The sequence below is a fragment of the Tupaia chinensis genome, unplaced genomic scaffold, assembly GCF_000334495.1.
Source record: "Tupaia chinensis unplaced genomic scaffold, TupChi_1.0 Scaffold000315_1, whole genome shotgun sequence".
NCBI classification, from domain to species: Eukaryota; Metazoa; Chordata; class Mammalia; order Scandentia; family Tupaiidae; genus Tupaia; species Tupaia belangeri.
Genome location: NW_006159808.1, coordinates 3,190,376 through 3,212,557, shown reverse-complemented (window position 1 = coordinate 3,212,557; position 22,182 = coordinate 3,190,376). Strand labels below are relative to the sequence as shown.

The 22,182-nt window shown below is 47.4% G+C and overlaps 1 protein-coding gene across 6 annotated transcripts in view; it reads left to right on the top strand.

Moving 5' to 3' along the window:
- Positions 1 to 21,372, top strand: part of TBCK (TBC1 domain containing kinase) — a 109,012-nt gene extending 87,640 nt beyond the window's left edge. For 4 of the 6 annotated variants that reach the window (XM_027772926.1, XM_006151164.3, XM_006151166.3 and 1 more), the window contains 3 exons: positions 7,804 to 7,979; positions 12,113 to 12,272; positions 20,812 to 21,372. In XM_027772926.1, the coding sequence (XP_027628727.1) occupies positions 7,804 to 7,979; positions 12,113 to 12,272; positions 20,812 to 20,922 (447 nt within the window). In that variant the 3' untranslated portion in view covers positions 20,923 to 21,372. The other 2 variants (XM_027772927.1, XM_006151168.3) reach the window with 2 other exon arrangements.
- The last annotated feature ends 810 nt before the right edge of the window (positions 21,373 to 22,182 follow it).

Below are 22,182 nucleotides of genomic sequence, written 5' to 3'. Positions count from 1 at the left end.
AAAGAGTATTTTTTAACTAAATGTATTTTGGGAAAAGACTTTGGTCAGCATTGTATTTCTTTATTAATTTTTAATCACCACATTTATTTATTTATGGCTGATATAACAGTTATATGTAGTCTGTGCATAAACAATTATTTTTAAGTGTGAATTAAATACAAATTTAGTGGAGTTCTTTTTGGGTTTTGATTTTCAGTTTTTGGGTTTTTTTAGTTTTTGCTCCAGGCATGTGTGCTTGCTGGAGAGAGTAGACAGAGAGGAAGTGAGAAATCACCCCCAAGAGGAATGACTATGCCATAATTCCTTCTCCTCCATTCTCTTCTTGGGAGTTGGGCACCACGCACACACACATACCTAGGGTGTCTTTCAAGCCACACGGCCTGGGACTCGAACTGTGCAGTCAGCTATGTGAGATCCAACTACTTTAACCACCACACCACCTGCTGGCCCTTGGGATGGTATTCTTTTTTTTTTTTTGTAGAGGTTTCTGTTATAGGAGGCGTGCACTCGCCAGAGAGACAGAAAGCGAGAAATCATCCCCCAGTGGGGATGGCCACGCCGCAATCCCTTCTCCTCTCGGGATCTTGAGCACGCACGCACACACACCTGGCGTGAGTTTAAGCCACCGGGTCTGGGACTCAAACCGCAGTCGACTACATGGGAGTCCAGCGACATAGCCATTATGCTAACTGCTGGTCCCAGGGATAGGATTCTTGATGGGAAACACAAAAGATGAAGATAAATAAGAGTTATAGTCACCTTGAGTGAACAAAACAATTGCCACTGCTTAGCAGTGCCCCGGCTGGCAACTGCACTGAGACCACAGCACACTCTCCTGCAGACGCCAGGGCCGAGTGAACAATTGCCATGAGATAGGTAGGGTAGCCTGCTTAGCAGTGCCCCGGCTGGCAACTGCACTGAGACCACAGCACACTCTCCTGCAGACGCCAGGGCCGGGCTCTGACACCTCATTGGCATATCCATGGCGCAGTTGCCAGGAACGCTATGCTGGTGACAGTTCTTATTCCTGGGTCGCCTGGTTCACTCCGCAGCATGTTTCCCCCCCAGGAAGCCTACAGCACACATTCTCTTCATGAGGACCGACGGGCACACACAGTGCAATCCCAACTTGCTAATGACTGTCTGGGTCTTGCACTGAGACCTCCCATCTGCAGCCGCAAAGTTCAAGAATGTCATTTCACATATCTCTGACATTCCTTGGCATTTCAGGAGAAATGGATTCTGGCACAATTCTACAGAGAAACTAGCAATAACAGACATAGTTGTTTTGTACAAGATGCAGTGAGTCTAATGATTTTCAAATGCCAGGGTATAAACGTCCTATTTATTTTGGCCCTTCTCTCAGGAGTTTCTGTAAAATATGCAAAGTAAATAAACCATGTTATATGAGATTCAAGAATTATATATATAAACTGAGTATTAAAAATTCAGTTTGTTAACTCAGGTTGTGTACATGCTAACACATGAATTTAACCAAAAAGGTGGATAATACAAGAGGAGGAAGTATATTCATCTGTAACATTCTCGTATCTGGTAGAGACTTGCTGCTAAAGGTTATTTCTCTGTTCCCCCAATCAAAAAGAAGTTACTTAAAAGAGTCACTAAACTGAAGTTGTTCCAAAATACAACTGTTCAAATTACAGATTATTATTGAGAAATCCTACAGAAATTAAGTAAAACAAACACTTAGCAAATGGTAGCCAAGTCTAGTCCTGACAGACTTAACTAAACTACTGAATTTTAAACTCTTATATTTAGCAAATGGGTATTTGAAGTGGCTTAAGATTTGTAAGATGTTTATTTTCTTGGATAAACTAAATAGTTCTTGATTCTAAATACCCTTTCATGGTGACCTAGATTCCCACGTGTATTTGTGTTATTTCTGCTTCCTTTTTGCAGTTAATTAAATTTTTTGTTTCTTTTATTTTCAATATCAAGAGATCATTAAAATTATTTCATACATTGGTACTGTTTCTATAAGTGTAATAATTGGTTTGTCTTTTCTTCTTAATCCTTGGGGCAAAAGTCATTTTGGTGTTTATATTGCAATTGATTTTCTTTTCCCTTTTTAAAAAGGTTTTTGCTATAGGGCGCATGTGCATGCCAGAAAGACAGAGAGAAAGAAAGCGAGAAATCATCCCCCGGGGGCAGGGTGGGGGCAGCCACGCAATCCCTTCTCTTCCATTCTCCTCTCGGGATCTTAGGCACATGCGTACACACACGCACGCACACTCAGCGTGAGTTTAAGCCACTGGGTCCAGGATTCAAACTGTGGTTGACTACACAGGAGCCAGTGACACAGCCGTTATGCCAACTGCTGGTCCCTGCGATTGAATTAAATGTGTAAATAAGTAGGGAAAATTGATATATGATGGTCAGTTTTAATTTTCTAAATACAGTATATGTCCATATTTCTTTTTTTTTTTTTTTTTGGAGAGATTTTCACTATAGGGCGCATGCGCTCGCCAGACAGACAGAGAGACATAGAGACAGAAAGCGAGAAATCACCCCCCAGAGGGGATGGTCACACCACAATCCCTTCTCCTCCATTCTCCTCTCGGGATCTTAGGCACGCACGCACACGCACCCGGCGTGAGTTTTAAGCTACCAGGTCCAGGGCGTGAACCACGGTTGGCTACGTGGCAATCCAGCGACATAGCCATTACGCTAACTGCTGGTTCCCTGTCCGTATTTCTTTATCCTCACTTTTTAAGTGTATGTGCACTTGCCGGAGAAACAGAGAAAGAAAGAGAGAAATCCCCCCCACCTTGGGGGCCGGGCAGATGGCCATGCCACAATCCTTCTCCTTCATTCTCTTCTCAGGATCTTGAGCATGTATGCACGAATGCCCGGCGTGAATTTTAGGTTGCCAGGTTTGGGCCTTGAACTGCAGTCAGCTATGTGGGAGTCCAGCAACATAACCATTTTGCCATCTGCTGGTTCCTGTTCTTCCAGCTTTTGAATCCCAACACTGCCATACAAGCTCTGTAACCTGGAAGTCACTTGGTTTTTTTCAGTGCCTTGTTCATAAAATAGGGGCGATGACATGATATACCTCATAGGACCGAGTGAGTTAATATTTGTAGCGCACCCACTGGTACAGAGTAAGCACACTGACGTGTCAGTACCCATCAGCCTTATCACGGTTCACTTTTGACGTTCGAAATAGTTTTCCGTTCATTCAAATTTTCTAATACTTCATCTGCAAGTTACGATAATTTTGCGTCCTTTCCAGTTTTATAAATCAGATATCTTCCTAGTATTTGATTGCGTCCCTTTTTTCTCCTCGACATTAAATAACTGTAATCACAGTGGGTATCTTCATCTTACACTTAGATTTAATGGCAGTGTTTCTAGCGTTTTGCTGTGTTTTGGCTAGAGAGAAATTTTATTGTGTTACGGAAGTATCACACATTCTGATAAAATCTTCGTAAGATTTTCCTCCTATCTCTTATTAACGTGCTCTCCTGCCATTCGTAGGAACTACAAACAGCCCCTGACTGTTGACTGCCGTTCATTGTGTGAGCTTTGCAGTGAGCTGGGAGAGGATGCTCTGTCCTGATCTCGACCTAGGTAGAGGCTCAGCCTGCCAGAAACCGCTAAACTTCTCATTTGCTTAATTAAGCCAGAGTAAGTCCCGGCTCACCATTAGGCAGGAATATTATAAAATTTTTACAGAATTGGCAATCTTCTGATTTTAAGAGGGAGTAAGAAGGAAAAAAGGACTAGACTTAACATGAAGCCTTAAAGGAGATTACCTGCCAAAGTTAAAGAACATTTACCATTTAATTTAAAATCAAGACGTTCTTCGTATCTTGATTGTTTAGAAAGGTGTTCCTAGAAGTCTGTGGGAGTAAGTACATTTAAATCGCTGTTCTGCAGAGGCTGGCATGGACCTGTGGCTTTATATGCGCATTTGTAATCTGCTGGTTAATTCTCGGTTGTATATAATATCCCATATGCACCATTATCACCTTTTTAATTAAAGTAGTCTCATGTTTTAACCAATACATTTATCATCTGGTTATGCATTAGAAAAGTGGGTTTTTTTCTATTAAAAATACTTAAGAACACATTCAAATATCTTTGGCAAGATTCCCAGAAATGCCAAAGAATTAAAAAATATTTTGGGTAAAATATATGTGTTGAAATATATCTGTAAAGGTTATGGACACTAGTATTTCAAAGATTTACTTCACCACAGAAATATTACCTGTAACTTCTTTTTGTCAAATATTTTCTTTGTCTTAGATTACTTTTTATTGCATAATAAGCTATATTAAGCCAAAAGGAAGACTTTTGAACTACGTTAAAGTCAAATATTTCTAAAGTAAATATTGTAGTAATCCATCTTTTGCATTATAGCTGATCGTTTTAATTAGTTGTCATTGCTGTCATATTTAGCAGACCAAGAAACCTATACATGAAACAATGATGCCATTGGAGTTTCTACTGAAAGAGGCTCAGGAATGCTTCTGAGTGTGAGGCTTAGGAAAGAGTTTGTACAACACACGATCAGAAAGAACGTCTGTATTTCAAAGACAGTGGTGGGGAAATATTTGGGACAGTTCAGTTGGTCACAGTGAGAGTGGAAGAGGTGAGGGAGAGTTCTAGGGTCTGGCCTACGAAGCTAACCCAGGGTCAAGGTGGCACTAGAAATGGCGGTATAAAAACACGCCAGCCCAGGCCGCTGTCCGAGACTCGCACCAGCGGTTTATGGGGCAGGAGTTGTGACCTCAGACACTGACAGACACTTGTGAACTAAACTTCTGAAAACTGTTCCGAATGAAAGTAGTATCCTGACTGGAAAGTCGGCTTTATCCATACCAGGCTGACTTAGGGGGCAGGGAGAAAGAGGTGGGAAGGATTTCATTTATTTTATTATATTTACTTTTCAGAGGTTTTTGCCAAAGGGCGCGTGCACTCACCAGAAAGAGAGAGAGACAGAGACAATGAGAGGGAAAGTGAGAAATCACCTCCAGAGGGTTGGCCACACCACAATCCCTTCTCCATTCTCCTCTGGGAATCTCAGGCACATGTACCTGCACCCAGCATGATTTTTAAGCCATCAGGTTTGGGACTCAAACTGCTGGCAGCCATGTGGGAGTCCAGCGACGTCACCACGACAGCATCTGCTGGCCTGAAGTGGCAAGGATTTTAAGTGAGAGGCTTTCCTCAGCGTACCTGCTAGCACAGAACCATACCCTGGAAGTAGGATCAAAACCCCTTGCCAGTGTGCTAGGTACAGTTGCTTCCCACAGAATGCTGTGCCTAAAATCTCTCTGTTCTTAACAAACTGTTCCTCGTTTTAATTTCAACTAATGGGCATGGCAAAATTCTGTCTTTTTACCGGATTTAGATTTGGGCTTGTTTGTTTGGAATTATCACTAATATATCTACATAGCCATTTCAAATACTCTTAACTAAATTCTACTGTAGTCAGCAACGTGAATTTAAAGAAAGTTATCAAATTCAGATACCGGAATTCTGGACTTCTAAGCTTAATCCTCATGTATATACAGGCTCTTGAGCAGAAATGAAAAACTAACAGACATTTTCAGAGTTCCCGTCGAATTGGGACTTCTTTCACACAAGGAAACAGTGTCTGTGACAAGAGTTGTGCAGAGGAAGTTTCATTTTTACACCTCTCGATGGAAAATTTACAAGGAATAGTAAAATCACTTATAAAACTAGTAAAAGAAAAAGTGGATTTTGTATTTCTTAATATTATAATCATTTCTTCAGCCACCACATAGTATAATTTGTTCCAAATCGAACATACTAATCTCCTAAAATTAACTTGCAATTGGATGTGTGGGTATCACGTTGAAGCTCATACTCACACACATCCATAGAAGGTCAGAAAGCCTTGGATGTCTAAGAATTCCTCTCCTGTTCCTGCCATTGTATGTAGCAATGCTCTTTCCTTTGGAAAACTCGCACGTGACCATCTGATTGAAACTGATGCCAACGTTGGCAATCAGCTGATCGTGGAGGACACTTCGGTCAAGTCGTCTTCATCAGCCAGGGCAACCCTTTTGCTCAGATGAGACACCTTAGTTTAAAACACCACGTTCATCACGAAGTGACTAGAACTAGGCGAGTCTAAAGTTTTTTTTTATTTTATCTTCCTTAACATCTGACTTCTTATGACGCCTTGGAAAAATACCTATAGACATTGCAGTCTAATGAAAAGGGAGGTGGAAGCTTTGCTCGCATGGCTTGCTGACTTTAAAGCTCCTTGATCTTTCTGAAGCACTTTTAATTTCATAACGTTTAAGTAGCTTTAATTCTTAATATTAAAAATGAACATTCCTAATGTCTATTTTTTTTTTTAAGCCATAAACCTATAAAACAGCAGTTTCCACTTCGGTTTAAAAGTTGATGAAGTAAGAAAATGATGCTTTGCCATTAAAGAATTCATAACACAGTCAGGGCGACCCAAGGATGGGAGCTGACATCAAACTCCAATTGGAAATAATTTTTTTTTCAAAATAAGCCTGCCTGGTAAATGGTTCATGTGATTTATTTGCCTCCTGCCTAGAAATTCTCAACTGGGCACTCTTGGTGTGGAATCCCACAGCAGAACTGACCAAAGGGAGGGAATCGGTGACATCGTAATTGGGTTCTATTTCAATTACTGAGTTAGCATGAGTACAAACTTTCTTTTGAACCCACATATTTTTAATCAAGTGAATTTTTAAAGTTCTTAAATTCCGAAGTTAGTCACATGAATTTGCAAGGATGACTAATTTGCTCAAAGCCTTTATGTCGAGCTGTGTTGTATTGCGTTGCCCATTACGGGAAGTGAATCCTTCTCTACTAAATAACAGAGAATAGATGCAAACAGCCCTACAGGTGATTGAGTCTTTTTTTTTTCCAGAGGTTTTTGCTGTAGGGCGCGTGTGCTCGCCAGAAAGACGGAGAGACAGAGAGACAGAAAGAGAGAAATCACGCCCCAGGCCACACCGCAATCCCTTCTCCTCCATTCTCCTCTCGGGATCTTGGGCACACATGCACACGCACCCAGTGTGAGTTTAAGCCACCGGGTCTGGGACTTGAACTGAAGTCAACTACATGGGAGTCCAGAGACATGGCCATTACGCCAGTTGCTGGTCCCAAGGTGACCGAGTCTTACGCTGCGTGACAGACACGTAGATGAGCATACTGGCTTCCTGTCTGCAGTCTGATCTGACCTCCTTCACAAGTAAGACACACTGTCAATTTGGCTTACTAAGAAAGCATTAAATTGCACTTTGTCCATCTCTGAAAATCTCATGTCCACTCACCATTTATATGTAACATAAATTGTGTTATAAAAATGCAATGCATACCTTAGAACCAGTTTAATTAATATGTGTCCTGAACTGCAGTGGAGTCTCATTTTACCTGAGCTGTAATTAATGTGGCCCTCAACAGTGATCATACTGGAACACGCGTGAAATGTGTTTTTAAAGATACACCGTCTCTCCTGAGGGGCGGGGGGACTTGCTGTCCTTTGTGTGTGTGTGTATGTGTGTGTGTGTGTGTATGTGTGTGTGCGTGTGTGTGAGCCTGGAGTTTGCAGTGAGACAAAAATGTTGTCCTACTGGTGTGACCGCAGAGAGGTCACCGCAGGGGGAAGAGCTGGGCTGGGCCGTGGACGGCTGTAGGGCCGGTTTCCTCTCCTCCCACACGTGACGACCAGTGTGGACGGAACCCGAAGACATGGTTATTATGGCTGTCATTCGTCTCTGTCGTACTCTTACTGGCTTTGGTTGCATGCACCTTTTTTCCTTCCAGTCGAGAGAATCCATCCCATTAAACGACCTGAAGTCAGAGGTGTCGCCCCGGATTTCAGCAGAGGACCTGATCGACTTGTGTGAGCTCTCGGTGACCGGCCACTTCAAAACACCGCCCAAGAGAACCAAGTCCGGTAAGCCGAAGCTGCTGGTGGTGGACATTCGGAGCAGTGAGGAGTATCCTTTCTGCACGTGGTTTAAAGAGCGGCATCGCATAGTCGATGCTTCCTTCCCATTTAAAGGGCGTGCGGAAAAATAATGAACCTTTCTGGGGCTCTCTGAATTCCTATAGCTAAATTACTCTCAAGCTGGCTGCCCAGATGGTCTCATATGAAGTTTCTTAAGATAATATTATATACCCGCGACCTTAGAACAGTTTTCAGTCCCAGCTGCGGTGGCGGTAGGGTGTCGCTGTGCGGTGCCAAGCCACATGGAAAGGGCCCAGGTTCAGAGCCCCGATGAACCAGAACACACCAGGCATAACCCACAGGTGCCTGTTATTCTGCGGGAGGGCCATGGCCTGGCAAGACCCTGTCAGAGCCACCAGACTGTCTCGTTTTCCCTCCTCCCCACAATCCAAGAAAAATCTTTAAAAAAAAAAAAAAAGTGTTTTCCAAACAAACCAAAATATTGGAGTATTTTCTTGATTACTGGGTTTTTCTGCTGTGTATTGCTCTCTGAAAGGCTTGTGCATTCTTCATGTTGTTAACGGGAATTGGGGGCGGGGATGAAGAGTAGCTATATACTGATACATACATTAGAGGAAAAGTTCACAGATCTCAACGTCGAACCGGTATTTATTATAATTTTAAAGTGTCAGCTTATACAGAACACGTATTTTCACTAAATACAGTGTTTTCTCTAAGATTCCACTGTGGTACTAATTTACTAAGTGCTCTGTGAGGGATGGCAGGCTGGAGGTTTCGCATATGCTAGAACTGGCATTTAGTAGGTTTCCATGTTCATATGTTTAATCCCTTCTTTTGAGATGAAATTTTAAGATGAATTTCAAACCCTACACCTGCCGAGCCCGTAGGCAGTTACCCCTGCAGAGCCCTGCATCAGACCACACTCCTACTCTGTAAAGTCGCGGCTGCCCTTTCCCCTGGACCAGGGCCTCTGCACTTGGAGAACACACATGCTGATGCCCCCGCTGTTCTGAGCTCCAGGATGTCCTGACAGCTCCTTAGAGAACGCGAGTGGCTCTCAGTAGAGGCATACAGTCCAGGTGACCAGCCAGAGAACCCTGCCCAGGAAGTTCTGTCGGCTACTTCAGAGCTTAAAAGCCTTTTAACGTCTGTTTTTTTCCTTGCTTTGTTTCCTCAAACCTGTAGTCATGGTCATTCTCTCACAGAACCATCAAAAAGGCATCGCATTCTAATGCCCCCTTTTACCCAAGGAATGAAGGTAGGCGGTGCCCGTGCTGCTCCCCGGCCCTTCCTTTCCCACAGCCCAGTCTGCTCTGACGTTAAAAAGCACACACAGATTCGAAAGTGCACTCGATCCAGGGGTCTCAGGCCTCACAGGCTTGCTCTTTTTGAGGACACCCATCTTTATTCTCTGCAGGATGAGCACAAATAAAACAGAAAGTGCAGAAACCAGCCTGCACATTGCTCCCAGAGACATGGGTGAGTCGCCCCGGGTAGGAGTGCCTCTGCACTATCCCTCAGGGTCCGGTGTAGACGTGGAACTGCAGAGACATGGGTCAGTCGCCCCGGGTACGAGTGCCTCTGCACCATCCCTCAGGGTCCGGTGTAGACGTGGAACTGGAGGCTATCCGGCTGAGTGAGCGTGCCGGCTGAAGACAGAGCCAGAGACGCTGGGTCCAGGATAATGAAAGAAAGCAAGTGAAGTCACCCATCTCCTGTGATTCTCCTAAAGGGCCCACCTTGTAGAAATTTTAAAGCCCTTTTTGAAACTTGCTTTAAAACTAACTGCCCTGGGGCCAGCTGGTGGCGTGGTGGTTAAAGGCTCTGGATTCCCATATGGCTAACAGGGGTTCGGGTCCCAGACCTGGCAGCTTGCTTTCTCACTATGTCTCTGACTGGTCAAAATAAATAATTAATAATAATAATAGTAGTAGTAGTAATAACAAATGGAAATAAATAATTCCTTTTTTAAAAAATGGAATTAAAAAATATAACTAGGTATCCTTGGGCTAGCTGTTGTAGGTCACCAGTCACATAGCACTGCTATGCCGAACCCATGTGGGAAGGTCCTGGGTTCATGCCCTGGGACCTCCCTGTGCATACTGGGGGCACACTCATGTGTGCCTGTGATCTGGGTTGATGGAAGTGGGTTGGATTGGGGCCTAAAAATCCTGTTAGGGGCCTAGCTCTCTCATGAAATAAAATTTTAAAAAACTTTTTTAAAAAGGCTAAAACCAAGATGTTCTTAAGGCTGGGCCATTCATCCTCACAGCCTTCCTAATTTTTCTCTCCACGAATCCTCTTGCCACCTGTCTACACCTGTCCACCGCCAAACCACAGACGTTCACTGGGTTTCACACCCTTTAAAGGAAACCACAAGTTAGACTCTTCCAAGAGTCTGTGGGTACCCCTGGGTGTCTGCTAGTATAAAGCTCAGGGAGAAGTGGGGAGCTATCAGTTCCAAGCTCGTCTTGGATCCAAACGTCCACACTACTTACCTGTGAAATTGTTCAAGCTTAAATGATTTAGTTTGTGCTCGGGATAGTCCCAGTTAAAATACCAGTTCCCCGCGAGAGGCACCGTTTTACTCTGAGCAGTGTTGGCGCTTGTAGGTAAGGACAGTCAGAGGGAACCCCCGTCCTGGTGGGGACCCAGGGGCAGGAGCACAGAGGAGGAAGCCCAGCAACCCGAGGGCAGACCTCACCCACGTGGCAATAAAAATGTAATCCCACGCCTCAGAATCCGAAGGGGTCCCAGAGGTACTTCGTCTAAACTCTTAATATAGAGCCAGAGGCTCTGGGAAGCCGAAAAATGTTTTTGTTGACATCATACCTTGTTTTTGTTTATTGCTATTTAAAACGAGCATGAACCGTTAATCTAGGTCAAAGGTCAAGTCCAATTTTTTCATTCTTCAATGTATTATGGGAATTTTGGCACAAACCATACTTACATATTTTAAAGAGGCAACAGGTCACGTTTCTTGTGTAGTGACTTAAATTTCATAAGTAATGAGAATTTCACAGATAATGCATAACCCAAATTCTTATTTTCTGCAATGGTTATAAATATTCCAAATTTCCTTGATGTTTAAAAAAAGATCTTAGTCATGTAAAGGTGGGTCCCTGCCCTGGGTGCAGAGCAGGATATATAATGATGAGGAGTTTCAGTAGGGATTTTTTTCATCCCATTCGGGTTTGGGCTCAACCTGTCTAAATTAAACTTGCCACCCCGCGTGTCCCCACGTGTGACTGGACCTCGTGTAAGCGAGGGCATCTGCTGGCCACCGCTGAGGACTGTCCGCACTGCCTGGACGAGCCGTGGGCTGTTCGTGAGCTCAGGAGGCCCTGCGGGCCCGTCCAGCCCCTGCCCTGCGTGAGCACCAGCTCCGCCAGGCCCGGGGCGCAGAGTTCACCACGGCTGCCCCCCGGGCACTCAGGGCTCGTAGCCAGAGCAGACACGAGACAGATACTGCAGTTCAGTGCAAAATGGCTCTGTCCAAGGCACAGGCAGAATGTCATGGAATGTAAGGACAGACACCTAGAGCAGAGGTCTTAAAAAAGGAGTAGAAACGAGCCCAGCAGAGAAGGGACGTTCCAGACAGCAAACACGCCATGTGGGCCCAGAGAGGGCGAGAAGGACCGTTCAAGGCGTCCGCGGTGCTGACGGCCCTGGGCTGCGTGGGGTTGGGGACAGACGGGGAGAGTCAGCACAGGCAGCTCCTGCAGGACGTTGCTCCGCATGCTGTGAAATCCGCGGAGAGAAGGTGTTCACAGTCAGCCACGCCTGGCCCAGACCCGCCCGCCAGGGGAGACCCAGGCTGTCCCCTCGCCCGTGTCCCCGCAGGGCTGAGCCATCGCGAGCCAAGGCCGGGTGCTGTGCCGCCTGTGAGTCCGTGGCTTCCGCATCGCATCCCTTTTCAGGGTCTCCGTAACGGGAGGGGCTTCTTGATGCCTTTGCTTGTCTTCCCCTTTCTCTCTCCCACGTCGTTTTCAGATTCACTTTCTTTTTTCCTTTTTTCCCTCGGAGGTGCCTTACCTCATTTAGATAAAATGCTCACAGCAGCTTGAAAGAGGGCCAGTACTGTTCCGGCGCCTCCTCGAGCCTGTCTGGGACACGCGGGTCTGCACGTAAACAGACGTTTTCCTTAAGCTCCCTCGTCAGTTTCACGCGGGGCCACATCTCCGGCAGCATCAACGTCCCGTTCAGCTCTGCGTTCACTGCGGAAGGGGAGCTGGCCCAGAGCCCTTGCGCCGCCGTGCTGCAGAGCTTCCGGGGGAAGGTCATCGTCATCGTGGGCCACGTGGCGAAGCACACCGCCGAGGTGAGTGGCACTGTTGCGCGTGTGGGGCGTGCACACGTGCCCATGCCCAGGGTGGGCTGAGGTGAGGTGGCTCGTACATCTCAGCTGTCGGGCTGCAGTTTGTCTCTCACTCATGAAAGAAATGGTACGGGTTAAACACAGGTGGGCTTCGGCCTCACGTCATGTACAAACACTAACGTAAGTGGACCAAATTTAGGAGCTACAGCTACAAAACTCTTGGAAGAAAAGGTAGAGAGAAATCTCCATGAGCTCTGATCTGGCAGTGCTGTTTCAGTGTGACACTTAACGCACAGACAACGGCGACAAAAAATACGTAAATCGGACCTTGCTGAAAGTAAAAACTCAAGTCTCAAGGAATACTATGGAGAGTGAAAAGACACTAAAAAAGAGTATTTGTAAATCATGTGTCTAAGAAGGGTTCACAGCGGAACAGAGTCAGCGTGCAGAAATGGTGTGCTTCTATTCACTGGCAACTGCTAGATCTCAACGAAAAGGCTGCCAGGGTTCAGAATGCCCCCCGACGGGAGTCCCTTCCCTGAAGAAGATCCGCAAATGCCCAATAAGCACATGAGAAGACACTCGGTATTCTCAGTCACTTGGGAGAGGCAGAGCTAAACCACAGTGAGGTCCCACGTCACGTCCAGGTGTTGGCAGGGACACAGAGACGTCGGAACCAGCTGCATTGCTGGCAGGAGTGTACAGGACGCAGCTTCTGCAGAAAACGTCTCTGCGGTTTTTTCAGAGTGTACATAGAATTGCCGTCTGGCTCTAAGTAAACTAGTAGGTATACACCAAAACAATTGAAAACTAGGACGCGACAGCCACGGGGCATGCGTGTTCACCACAGCCCCATTAACAATAGCCAGAGCAAGTGGAAGCGGTCCGCGTGTCCATGAACAAACACATGAAGGAGTAAACAGAGCGTGTGTCTGTGTGTGTCTGTGTGCTGAATATTCAGCCATGAGTAGAAATGAAGCTCGTACAGGTGCTACAGCATGGATGGACTTCATGGTCACTAGGCCCAGAAGGACGTCCTGTGCGATTCCGGTTAAAGAGCCCCTGCCGTGGGCAGACAGGTAGGGGAGCGCTCACGGGGACGAGAGGATGGCGTGGCTGCTGAGCGGGGACAGCGTTCGTGTCTGCCATGACAGGACATAAATAGCTAATGGTGATGGTTTTATAACATTGCGAATGTATTAGTGCCACCGAGGTAAGCATGGAAAAATGGTTAAAAGGGCAACTTTTGTGTTACACGTGTCTACCTCAGCTTAAGGAAAGTCGCAGGGTCTGCTGTGTTCGGACCCCCCACCCCGCCCCGCGCCCCGTCCCCAGTTACCCAGCCCTGCCATGTGCGGTGGGCAGTAGGAGAGGAGCCTCAGACACGCCGTTCTGCTGCATGTCTTGTTTTTAATGATTTCCAAGCCAGCAGCAGCTTCTCTCGTGGTCGAGCTCAGTGCCCTATGGCGGGCAGCTGGCAGAGCCCTGTTCTGAGGAGGTCAAGAGAGCCCCGGTCAAGGAGCAGGGGAATTCCAGTGCTGACCGGTTCAGTTCCCAGTCACCACTGCGGTGTTTACCACGTTACGTCAAATGCATATTTGGATTGGGGATTTCTGTTTGCAAAAATTAGGTACTGATTATAATTTTTCTGGCTTTACATCATCTGTTAAAACCTGGTTTAAAGAACTAGTCTGGACCAGCAGTTAGCATAATGGCTATGTCGCTGGACTCCCACATAGTCGACCACGGTTCGAGTCCCAGACCCGGTGGCTTAAACTCACCCCAGGCGCGTGTGCGTGCATGCCCAAAATCTCGAGAGGAGAACGGAGGAGAAGGGATTATGGCGTGGCCATACCCCTGGCGAGTGATTTCTCGCTTTCTGTCTCTCTGTCTCTCTGTCTGTCTGGCGAGCACATGCGCCCTATAGCAAAAAAAAAAAAAAAATTCAAAAAAAAAAAGAGAACTAGTTCAAAAACCCAAGAAAATATTATGTAGAATATAGTTCAATAGAAGGCTTTCAATACTGAATTTAACAACTAGCAAAATACCACTGGGCAACTCCAAGAAAGAATGAATGAATTTCTTGTCTAGTGTAGGACAGTATTAAAATAAAAAATTGGGACCAGAGTGAGTTTTGAATACGAATAGGAAGAAACTCCTTCCCAGTGACCAGATATATTGAATGTTCTCTGAGCTCACGTGGGAGAGGACAGAGATCTGGGAAATGCAGCTTATTCATAGACCTCAAAATTGTAATCAGAAGATATGTGACACCATTTCATTATGTATTCGTGAACTCTTCTCTAATTACCATCGATTAGCTCTTTCTTTATTGCTGCAAAATGGCTTCATTATAATCACTACTTTCCCCTTTTTATTTGGTCTCGCCTCCACTTCAAATCCACAGAAAACCTCAGAATTCACCACTTCTTATCTAAGTAAAACAATAGTTGGGTTTTTATTCCAAGAATAGGGCAAACAAAGAACTACGAAAATCCAGGTTTACTTGGGGTCCCTTGGAGAGTATTCTCTGGGCCAGAATAAAGTCCCGCTCACTCTCACCTGTCAGCTGTTCACCGTATCCTAGAGGTTAAATGAAGCAGTGAGCTGTCGTATAATCGTCATGCCCACACCCGCTGTGAGCAAAGGCGTGTTAGCGTCAAGGAAAGGCAGATAACCTCGAGTGACGGAGTCCGACGTGTCTGCAGTGAGGGCCGCTGCCCACCGGTGGGCACATCTGGTGCTGCCCCTTGCCGATGTGCGGCCCGGTTTAATTTGATGAGCCAGAGGAATACAGCGCACGTCAATTGGCAGGGTTTCTGAGAGTAGGAAAACCTTTGCATGGCTATGGGTAAAGTCATTTCAAGCTTTAATTGTGTCATATTTAAAGTGAAAACATGGCGAAGTCTTGCTCTTGTTTCTTTGCGAGGATTATCTTTTTTTGTAATTGACATGTGAAATTACATCTCAGTTGCTAAACTGGAATGAGCTTCTCTGAGCAGAGAAAGAAAACATACCAGCATGATATACACAGAAAGGCTCATAAAAGATACCTCGTACAGAACTGAAGTGTACTGGATTAATCCCGGAGAACAAGTCTCGGAGTCTGGGAATTAAGGCAGTAACTATTCAGACCACTGGGGAGGCAGGTGGCCTACCATCTTTACCACGTAGTAAAGGAGCAAGGGTAGAAAAGGGGACACTTTGATGTCCGTGGACAGATCACTCGGGTGGAAAGGGGAAGCTTTACTTTCACCATTATCAAATGTTATCTAGGGGAATGTATGGTCTGTTTTGATGACTGTGGCCACCATTACCCACACTGCTTCCTCCCAGCTTAAGGTCAAAGTCTCAGATACCTCGGCCTGACAGAATGCCGTGCTGAATCCATCTCATTCCTAGAAGTAAAGTTAGGCGGTTTCGAGAGAATGATGGCTTCGCCCAATAGCACGCTCGATGGGTTACTGGCTTATGCTCCCGTGTGGGAAAACAATGCAGTGGGATAACAAATCCAGAGATAGTGATGGATTTCACCCTGGAAAACTGGCCGCATAGACCAGGGCAAAATGGAAACCCAACTGGTGTTTGTCTAACTTTAGTAAATCTCGGACCCGACAGCACGCGTGCGTGCCCAAAACCTGAACGGTAAATGGAGGAGGGGGCGACAGTGTGGCCACCCCCGCCCTCGGGGGCTGCTCGCTCACTTTCTCTTTCTATCTCTCCCTCTCCCTCCCCGTGAGCACAGGGACTCTGGTAAATTTAAGAAAGAAAGAAAGAAAGAAAGAAAGAAAGAAAGAAAGAAAGAAAGGGAAGGTGGAAACATCATGCTAAAGTTGTTATTAAGTCTGTCTCAATCTTCTATCTCACCCCTCTCCCTCCCCGTGAGCACAGGGACTCTATGGTAAATTTAAGAAAGAAAGAAAGAAAGAAAGAAAGAAAGAAAGAAAGAAAGGGAAGGTGGAAACATCATGCTAAAGTTGTTATTAAGTCTGTCTCAATCAGGTTGTAGTTATGAGACCACGAGGAGCTGATCCCTGTATGGCCCATTCAAGAGGTTATCTAAGGAAAAACTGGAAGGACTTCCCTTGCCACTTTGTCTTGTCAACCCTTTGGAAACTATTATGGACAGCTCATCTTACTCTTAAAATCTTGTATTCTTGGCACAAAATCAATGATTTTCTCTTGCCGTTAAAAAAAAAAAAAATTCATCTAAACATAATGTCCTGTGGATCATTGTTATTCTTTCCTTTAAAACAAAGCAAAGTGAAACAAAACAAAACAGAGAGCTGGAAAAGAAGGAATACTTTTAAATAACGTTTGATTTAAAACCTGGACAGAAGGTTTTCTATGGCTATTCTGACTAACCAGTGTGAGTGGCCCACATTTCTACGTGGGGCATTCTACATTTAAATGTATAATATGACTGCCATTTTCAGCGGGAAATTATGAGATTCATTCGTAATAAATAAATCATGCTATTGTAGCTATTTTATTTTTAAGGCAGGGCCAGCCATGTAACGTAGGAGCCAAGAGAACCAGACCCCACGTGACCAGCTGTGGTTTGAATCTTGGCCCCAGTGGCTTGAGAAACACACCAAGTATGTTTGGGTTCCCAAAATCCCAACAGAATAGAGAAATGGAGGGGAAGGGGATCCGGCATGACCACACCCCGGGTGCTTCCTCATCTCTGCCGAGCACGCATGCCCTCTGACGGTTCTAGAAGCTCATCGAGGAGAATAAGGTAATAGTCTAGGATGCCAAGGTCCGCCGGCCTGTGGACGTTAGACGTCGATGTACGCTGTGTTCATATGAGCCTCTTCCCCTCCCCCCCGTTACTTCCGGGCCCCTGAACGAAGCCAAGCCAAGCGTCGTGACACCGGATCAGTGGTAACTTTTGCCTTTTGCCGGTCCCTTTGTCTTCGTCCATTCTGGCTGCTTCAACCAAACACCATAGGCGGGACGAGTTGTAAAATAGAAATTGATGTCTCAGTCGTGGCAGCCGGGAGTCCGAGGTCGGCCCCGGCAAGTTCAGTCTTACAAAGGCCCACGTCATAGGTGCAACGTCCTCACAAAGCAGGACCCGGGAGCTGTCTGGGGTCTCTTCTATAAAGCCACCAACCCGTTCCTAAGGGCTCCGCTGTCATGGCCTCATCACCTTCTGAAGACACCACCTCCTCACTCGATCACGTGGGGGTTAGGATTTCGACCCGGGAGCCTGAGGCATCAAGACCCCGGCCCCTTCGTGCCTTCTGCCCGCCTCTCCCCCTCTGCTCAGGCCCTGCCTCTGGCCTTAGGCTCAGGCTTCCAAGATTATCCTGCACGTATGTGCCCAGGGGAGACCCTTGTCCACTTGAACCCCTGTCAGCATGTGGGTCGTCCCTACAGTAAACTCTCGCTCCAGGCAGTGTCTGCCTAGTTCTTCAGGCTCCATAATACCTTTAAAGCACTGCGCCAGAGCCTGTGTCCGACAGGAAGTTCACGAGGCCCCTTCGGGATCTACCTTGGGCATGTGGATAAGGATGGGAAGTGTCTCCTCTGAGTTCCAGGTATGCCAGGAATTCCTCCCTGTTCCCAGTTACACAGACAAGCACTGGCCGAGGCTAAACTCGGTTTCTTCCTTCTTCCTTGCCCTGCTTGTTAGCAGATGTGTGGGGTTCGGGGCTTCTACTGGACTGCAAGGACGTGTTTTAGACGGTAGTGTAACGTGAGCACAGTGATCACGTGCAGGTTAGGGACAGCAGGAAAACTCGTCTCCGTTCCTGTCTGAGGCGTGGTGGGAGGGACTTTGCTTTGGGAGGTCCAGGAAGTAAAAGTTGCCCTACAGAGTCCCAGCTCTTAGCTTTTTATAAATGTCGTCAAGTAAAAGCAACGTGGGATTGTAGCAAAGGGGGCCTGACAACACCTCGGACAGACCTAGGTTGTTTCTAACCTGAGGGAGGGCGGAGGCGATTTTTAGAAAGAATGGGAGCTCATTTCGCCTCCCAAAGGGCTGCCAAGTCATCGGAGCCAGAGCTCGCCGCCGCTGTCCTGGCGACCGACCGAGGGTGCGGGTGCGAGCTCTCGGCTCACTCTCACTGGGCGGCATCTCACATGCCCACCCTGCCCAAGCCCTCCTCACCCTCACCGCAGGAATGTGTGTGGCTGAGCGGGGAGTGAGCCCAGGGAGTCCGCTGCCCTCCCTCCCACCAGACCTGCCGCTGCGGGAGCCTGGCGGTCATCCATCAGGGCCCTGACTGTTTGGAATCTGAGTTTTTGCTGTGTACATTCTTTTCAGAGCATAGCACACTTTGTGTAAGAGGACTGGTGGCTTGGCCACTCTTCTCTGTCGTCTGGTGCAAACAAGCTGATAAATGACTGTTGTTGAAATTCAGTTTCTGAATACTGCAGATCACAGAAAAATGTACCATAAGATTCATTAGGACTCCCGATACATGATGGTATCAGATGATGAAATTTTATCAGAAGAGGCTTCTCTAACATGAGCCAATGTACTTTTTTGGGGGAGAGGTTTTTGCTATAGGGCGCATGAGCTTGCCAAAAAGACAGAGAGAGAGAGAGAACCAGAAAGGGAGAGATCACCCCCCGGGGGGATGGCCACACCACAATCCCTTCTCCTCCATTCTCCTCTCGGGATCTTGGGCACACACACACACACACACACCTGGCATGAGTTTAAGCCACCGGGTCTGGGACTCGAACTGCGTTCAACTACACGGGAGTCAGCGACATAGCCATTACACCAACTGCTGGTCCCTATAATTAGCATTCTTATTCAAAGAGGGTTTCTAAAAACTTCATGGAGAAGAGAAGGTGATAATCAGCCCAGGCCTCGAATCACAGGTAGGATTTCAGTCAGGCCACGTGTGGTCTGGGAGAAATGGGCTCAGTTACCATCAGTCCTCCCTCCTCCTGTCTGACCCCCATGCTCCGGCAGGGCCAGAGCTAACCCTCAGGGCCTTGGAGCAATGCTGCATTTGTCTTAGATCCCCGCCCCCACGGGGACCGTCATTGCCAGGGACCTGCTGCCTGCACGTGGCTCCAGGAACCTGGGTCTGGGGCCGCTGATCTTGAGGACGGGTTCAAAGGGAAGTGAGCCCGGGCAGGATGGAGGCTGGCTCTCCGCAGCTCGCTGACACCCTGTGATGCACAGCATCCGAGTCCCTGCGAGGGCCGGGCAGAGGGTGGCAGACAAGATGGGGAAGGGGGCAACCATTCGTCAGTGAAGATCGCTGAGGTCCCCACCCGGCGATGTCTGGACGTACCTGAGAGAAGATCAGTGGAAGGGGTGGGGGGCTGCCTACCGAGGAGCTAACAGAGGGGCTGGGAATTGGAGCAGGACACGTTCCCACCAAGGGCGGCCTGCGCTAACAAACCCTGGTCACAAAGCCCCTGCAGCGACAGCCGCGGGACGAGGGACAGGGCAGAAGCCCACAATCCCGGTAGCGCATGCGGCTGGTCGGAAGATGCGTGTGCGCCGTGGTGACGTGGACACAGCCCTCGGTGCCAGGCACCGGGAAGGCTTCCTGGAGCCGTCCTTCGGCGTCGCCCTGGGTTACGGTCACAGCGTGACTGCCCCTAAAGCGTCTGATGGCTCCTGGCCCTTTCTAGAACACCGCGCCTGGGAGCGCAGCCACTGCGGAGGTGTCCCGGTCTCAGACATTCTCCGGTGTCGCTTCGGGACTCCTTGGAAGGATACCCAGTAAAACGGCGACACTGCTGACCTCGGGAGGGGCCTGGGAGCAGAGGTGGGAAGCGTTTACTTCTCACCTGTACCTTTATACCGAACTTGAATTGTTTGCCGTGTGTACTTACTGCCTAGTCAGGCAGCGTCGTGGAGGCGACCTGGAGACACGTCTGTTCCGTAGTAGGAAGAAGCCGTGTGCCAGGAGACACGTCTGGTGCGTAGTAGGAAGAAGCCGTGTGCCAGGCTGGCTCCATGGCCGGTGTTCAAGGCTGACCATGCCTTTTGAGTCCGGGACCCGACAACCTGAGAAACACGCCAGGCATGTGTGCCTGCACACCCAGTGTCCTGAAAGGAGGGAGAGAGGGAGAACGAGGGATTGCAGCGGGGCTATTCCCCACGGGGTGTTCCCTCCTCTCCCTCTCTGTCTGTCTTTCTCTGGTGAGTGTACACACTCTTGGCAAATTAAAGAAAGAATAAAGTTGTTACCATATATAAGTGATCTGATACATTTTAAAAATTAATGCCAGTTTTATATTGAAACACGCTGTGGCGTGGTGGTTCAGGTGGCTGGATCCCACATGGCCGAATGTAAGGTTTGAGTCCCGGACCCGGCAGCTCGAGAGACACAGCCAGGGGTGTGTGCGTGTGTATCGTATCAGGAGCCCTGAAAGGAGAGAGAAATGGAGGAGAAGGGATTAGGGTGTGGCCACCCGCCATGGGGGCTTTCTCGTTATCCCTCTCTCTGGCAAGTACACATGCCCTCTGGCAAATTTTATTGTAAATGTTCGGTCTTTCTGAGAAGAACATAGAGTTGGAGATCTGTCATATTCTCTATAAACCTGGCCTTTCTTGTCCCAGTTTGCAGCTCACCTCGTGAAGATGAAATATCCGAGAGTCTGCATTCTAGATGGCGGCGTGAATAAGATCAAGCCCACAGGCCTCCTCACCGTCCCGTCTCCTCAGATATGAAGAAGCACGACCATGACTCCCGAAGCACAGAGTGGCGCCAGCACTTCACAGCCGTGCTCGCAGCCCTGCCACCTGAGGACCCAACTCGACACCCGGTTTGCTCCCCTGAAGCATTGTCACGAGGTGTTTTGTAGCTGGCGTGACCCAGACGCTCAGCTGTCCGGGCCAGAAACGTGGCTGCACACGTACGGCCACAGGGAGATCCGATCCTGTAGCTGTGCCACACTGCCACGTAAAGCCGAGCACTCCCACCGACAGGGCAGGCCGGCATGTCAAGAAGTCCCACTCGTACTGAAGACGCTGTTCCTCGCCGAGTGGGACAGACAGCCCTAACGAAGGTATTAGTAAAAGCACAGGTTGAATGTGGGCTGAGGTGGTCTTTCTGTGACAGTGAGAAAAGGCTAGTCATAATGCATTCCTTATAAATAAATGCTAAATGTGACAACTGCAGTAACCCGGTCATTTTGTGTGGGGTGGGGGTGGGTGCCTATGCAGAGGGAGTCAAGTTTAGCTCATTGCAAAAAATCGATAGTTTAGTTTGCTCCCAGAAAAATGAACCTCAGAAGCCATTTATATTAGACAGAATGTTTGTTCAACTCCTGACACATTTAGGCTTCTTTCCAACATGAAGATTTTTTAAAAAACACATTCAAATTGTAAGTTATGTTTAATATTCTCAGTGGTGAACTTAGAAATAGCACACCATCACCCAGGTTGACCTGGGCGCCTGGTGTTCCATGGCAGAGTGTGTCAACAATGTTGACCTCAGTGACTGTTCACTGATGACACCTGTGTGACGCGGATTTATGCAGATCCTGTTCAATGTGTTCCCAGTCCTGCACTGTCACCGTCAACGCTTCTGACATCTGTAACCTCTTGTTGCTTGAAGTGTCCTTATTGCACTGCCGGGCTCCACACACGTATTAATAGTGGCTCGCTCGGTACCAGTGGCATCTCCTTCCATCTCTTCTGACTTCCACGTGCCACACTGAGCCTCACAGCCAGCAGAGCATCCTGCTCCTACTTCTGATAACAGACTGAGCATTTTTCAGCCATCTGCTCCTCTAAGGCCAGGGGCCAGAACTTACACCTCTTGCTTACCTACAGCAATCCACTATGTTGAAAATGCTCAGTTAATGTCAACTTGAATATATAGGGTTTTAGAATGTGTATAAGTGGTGAAAAATTTAAACAGCCCATTTTTTTTCAACTGCTACACTTACCTGGTACCTGATAGTGCATACATTGAGTTTTCAATTC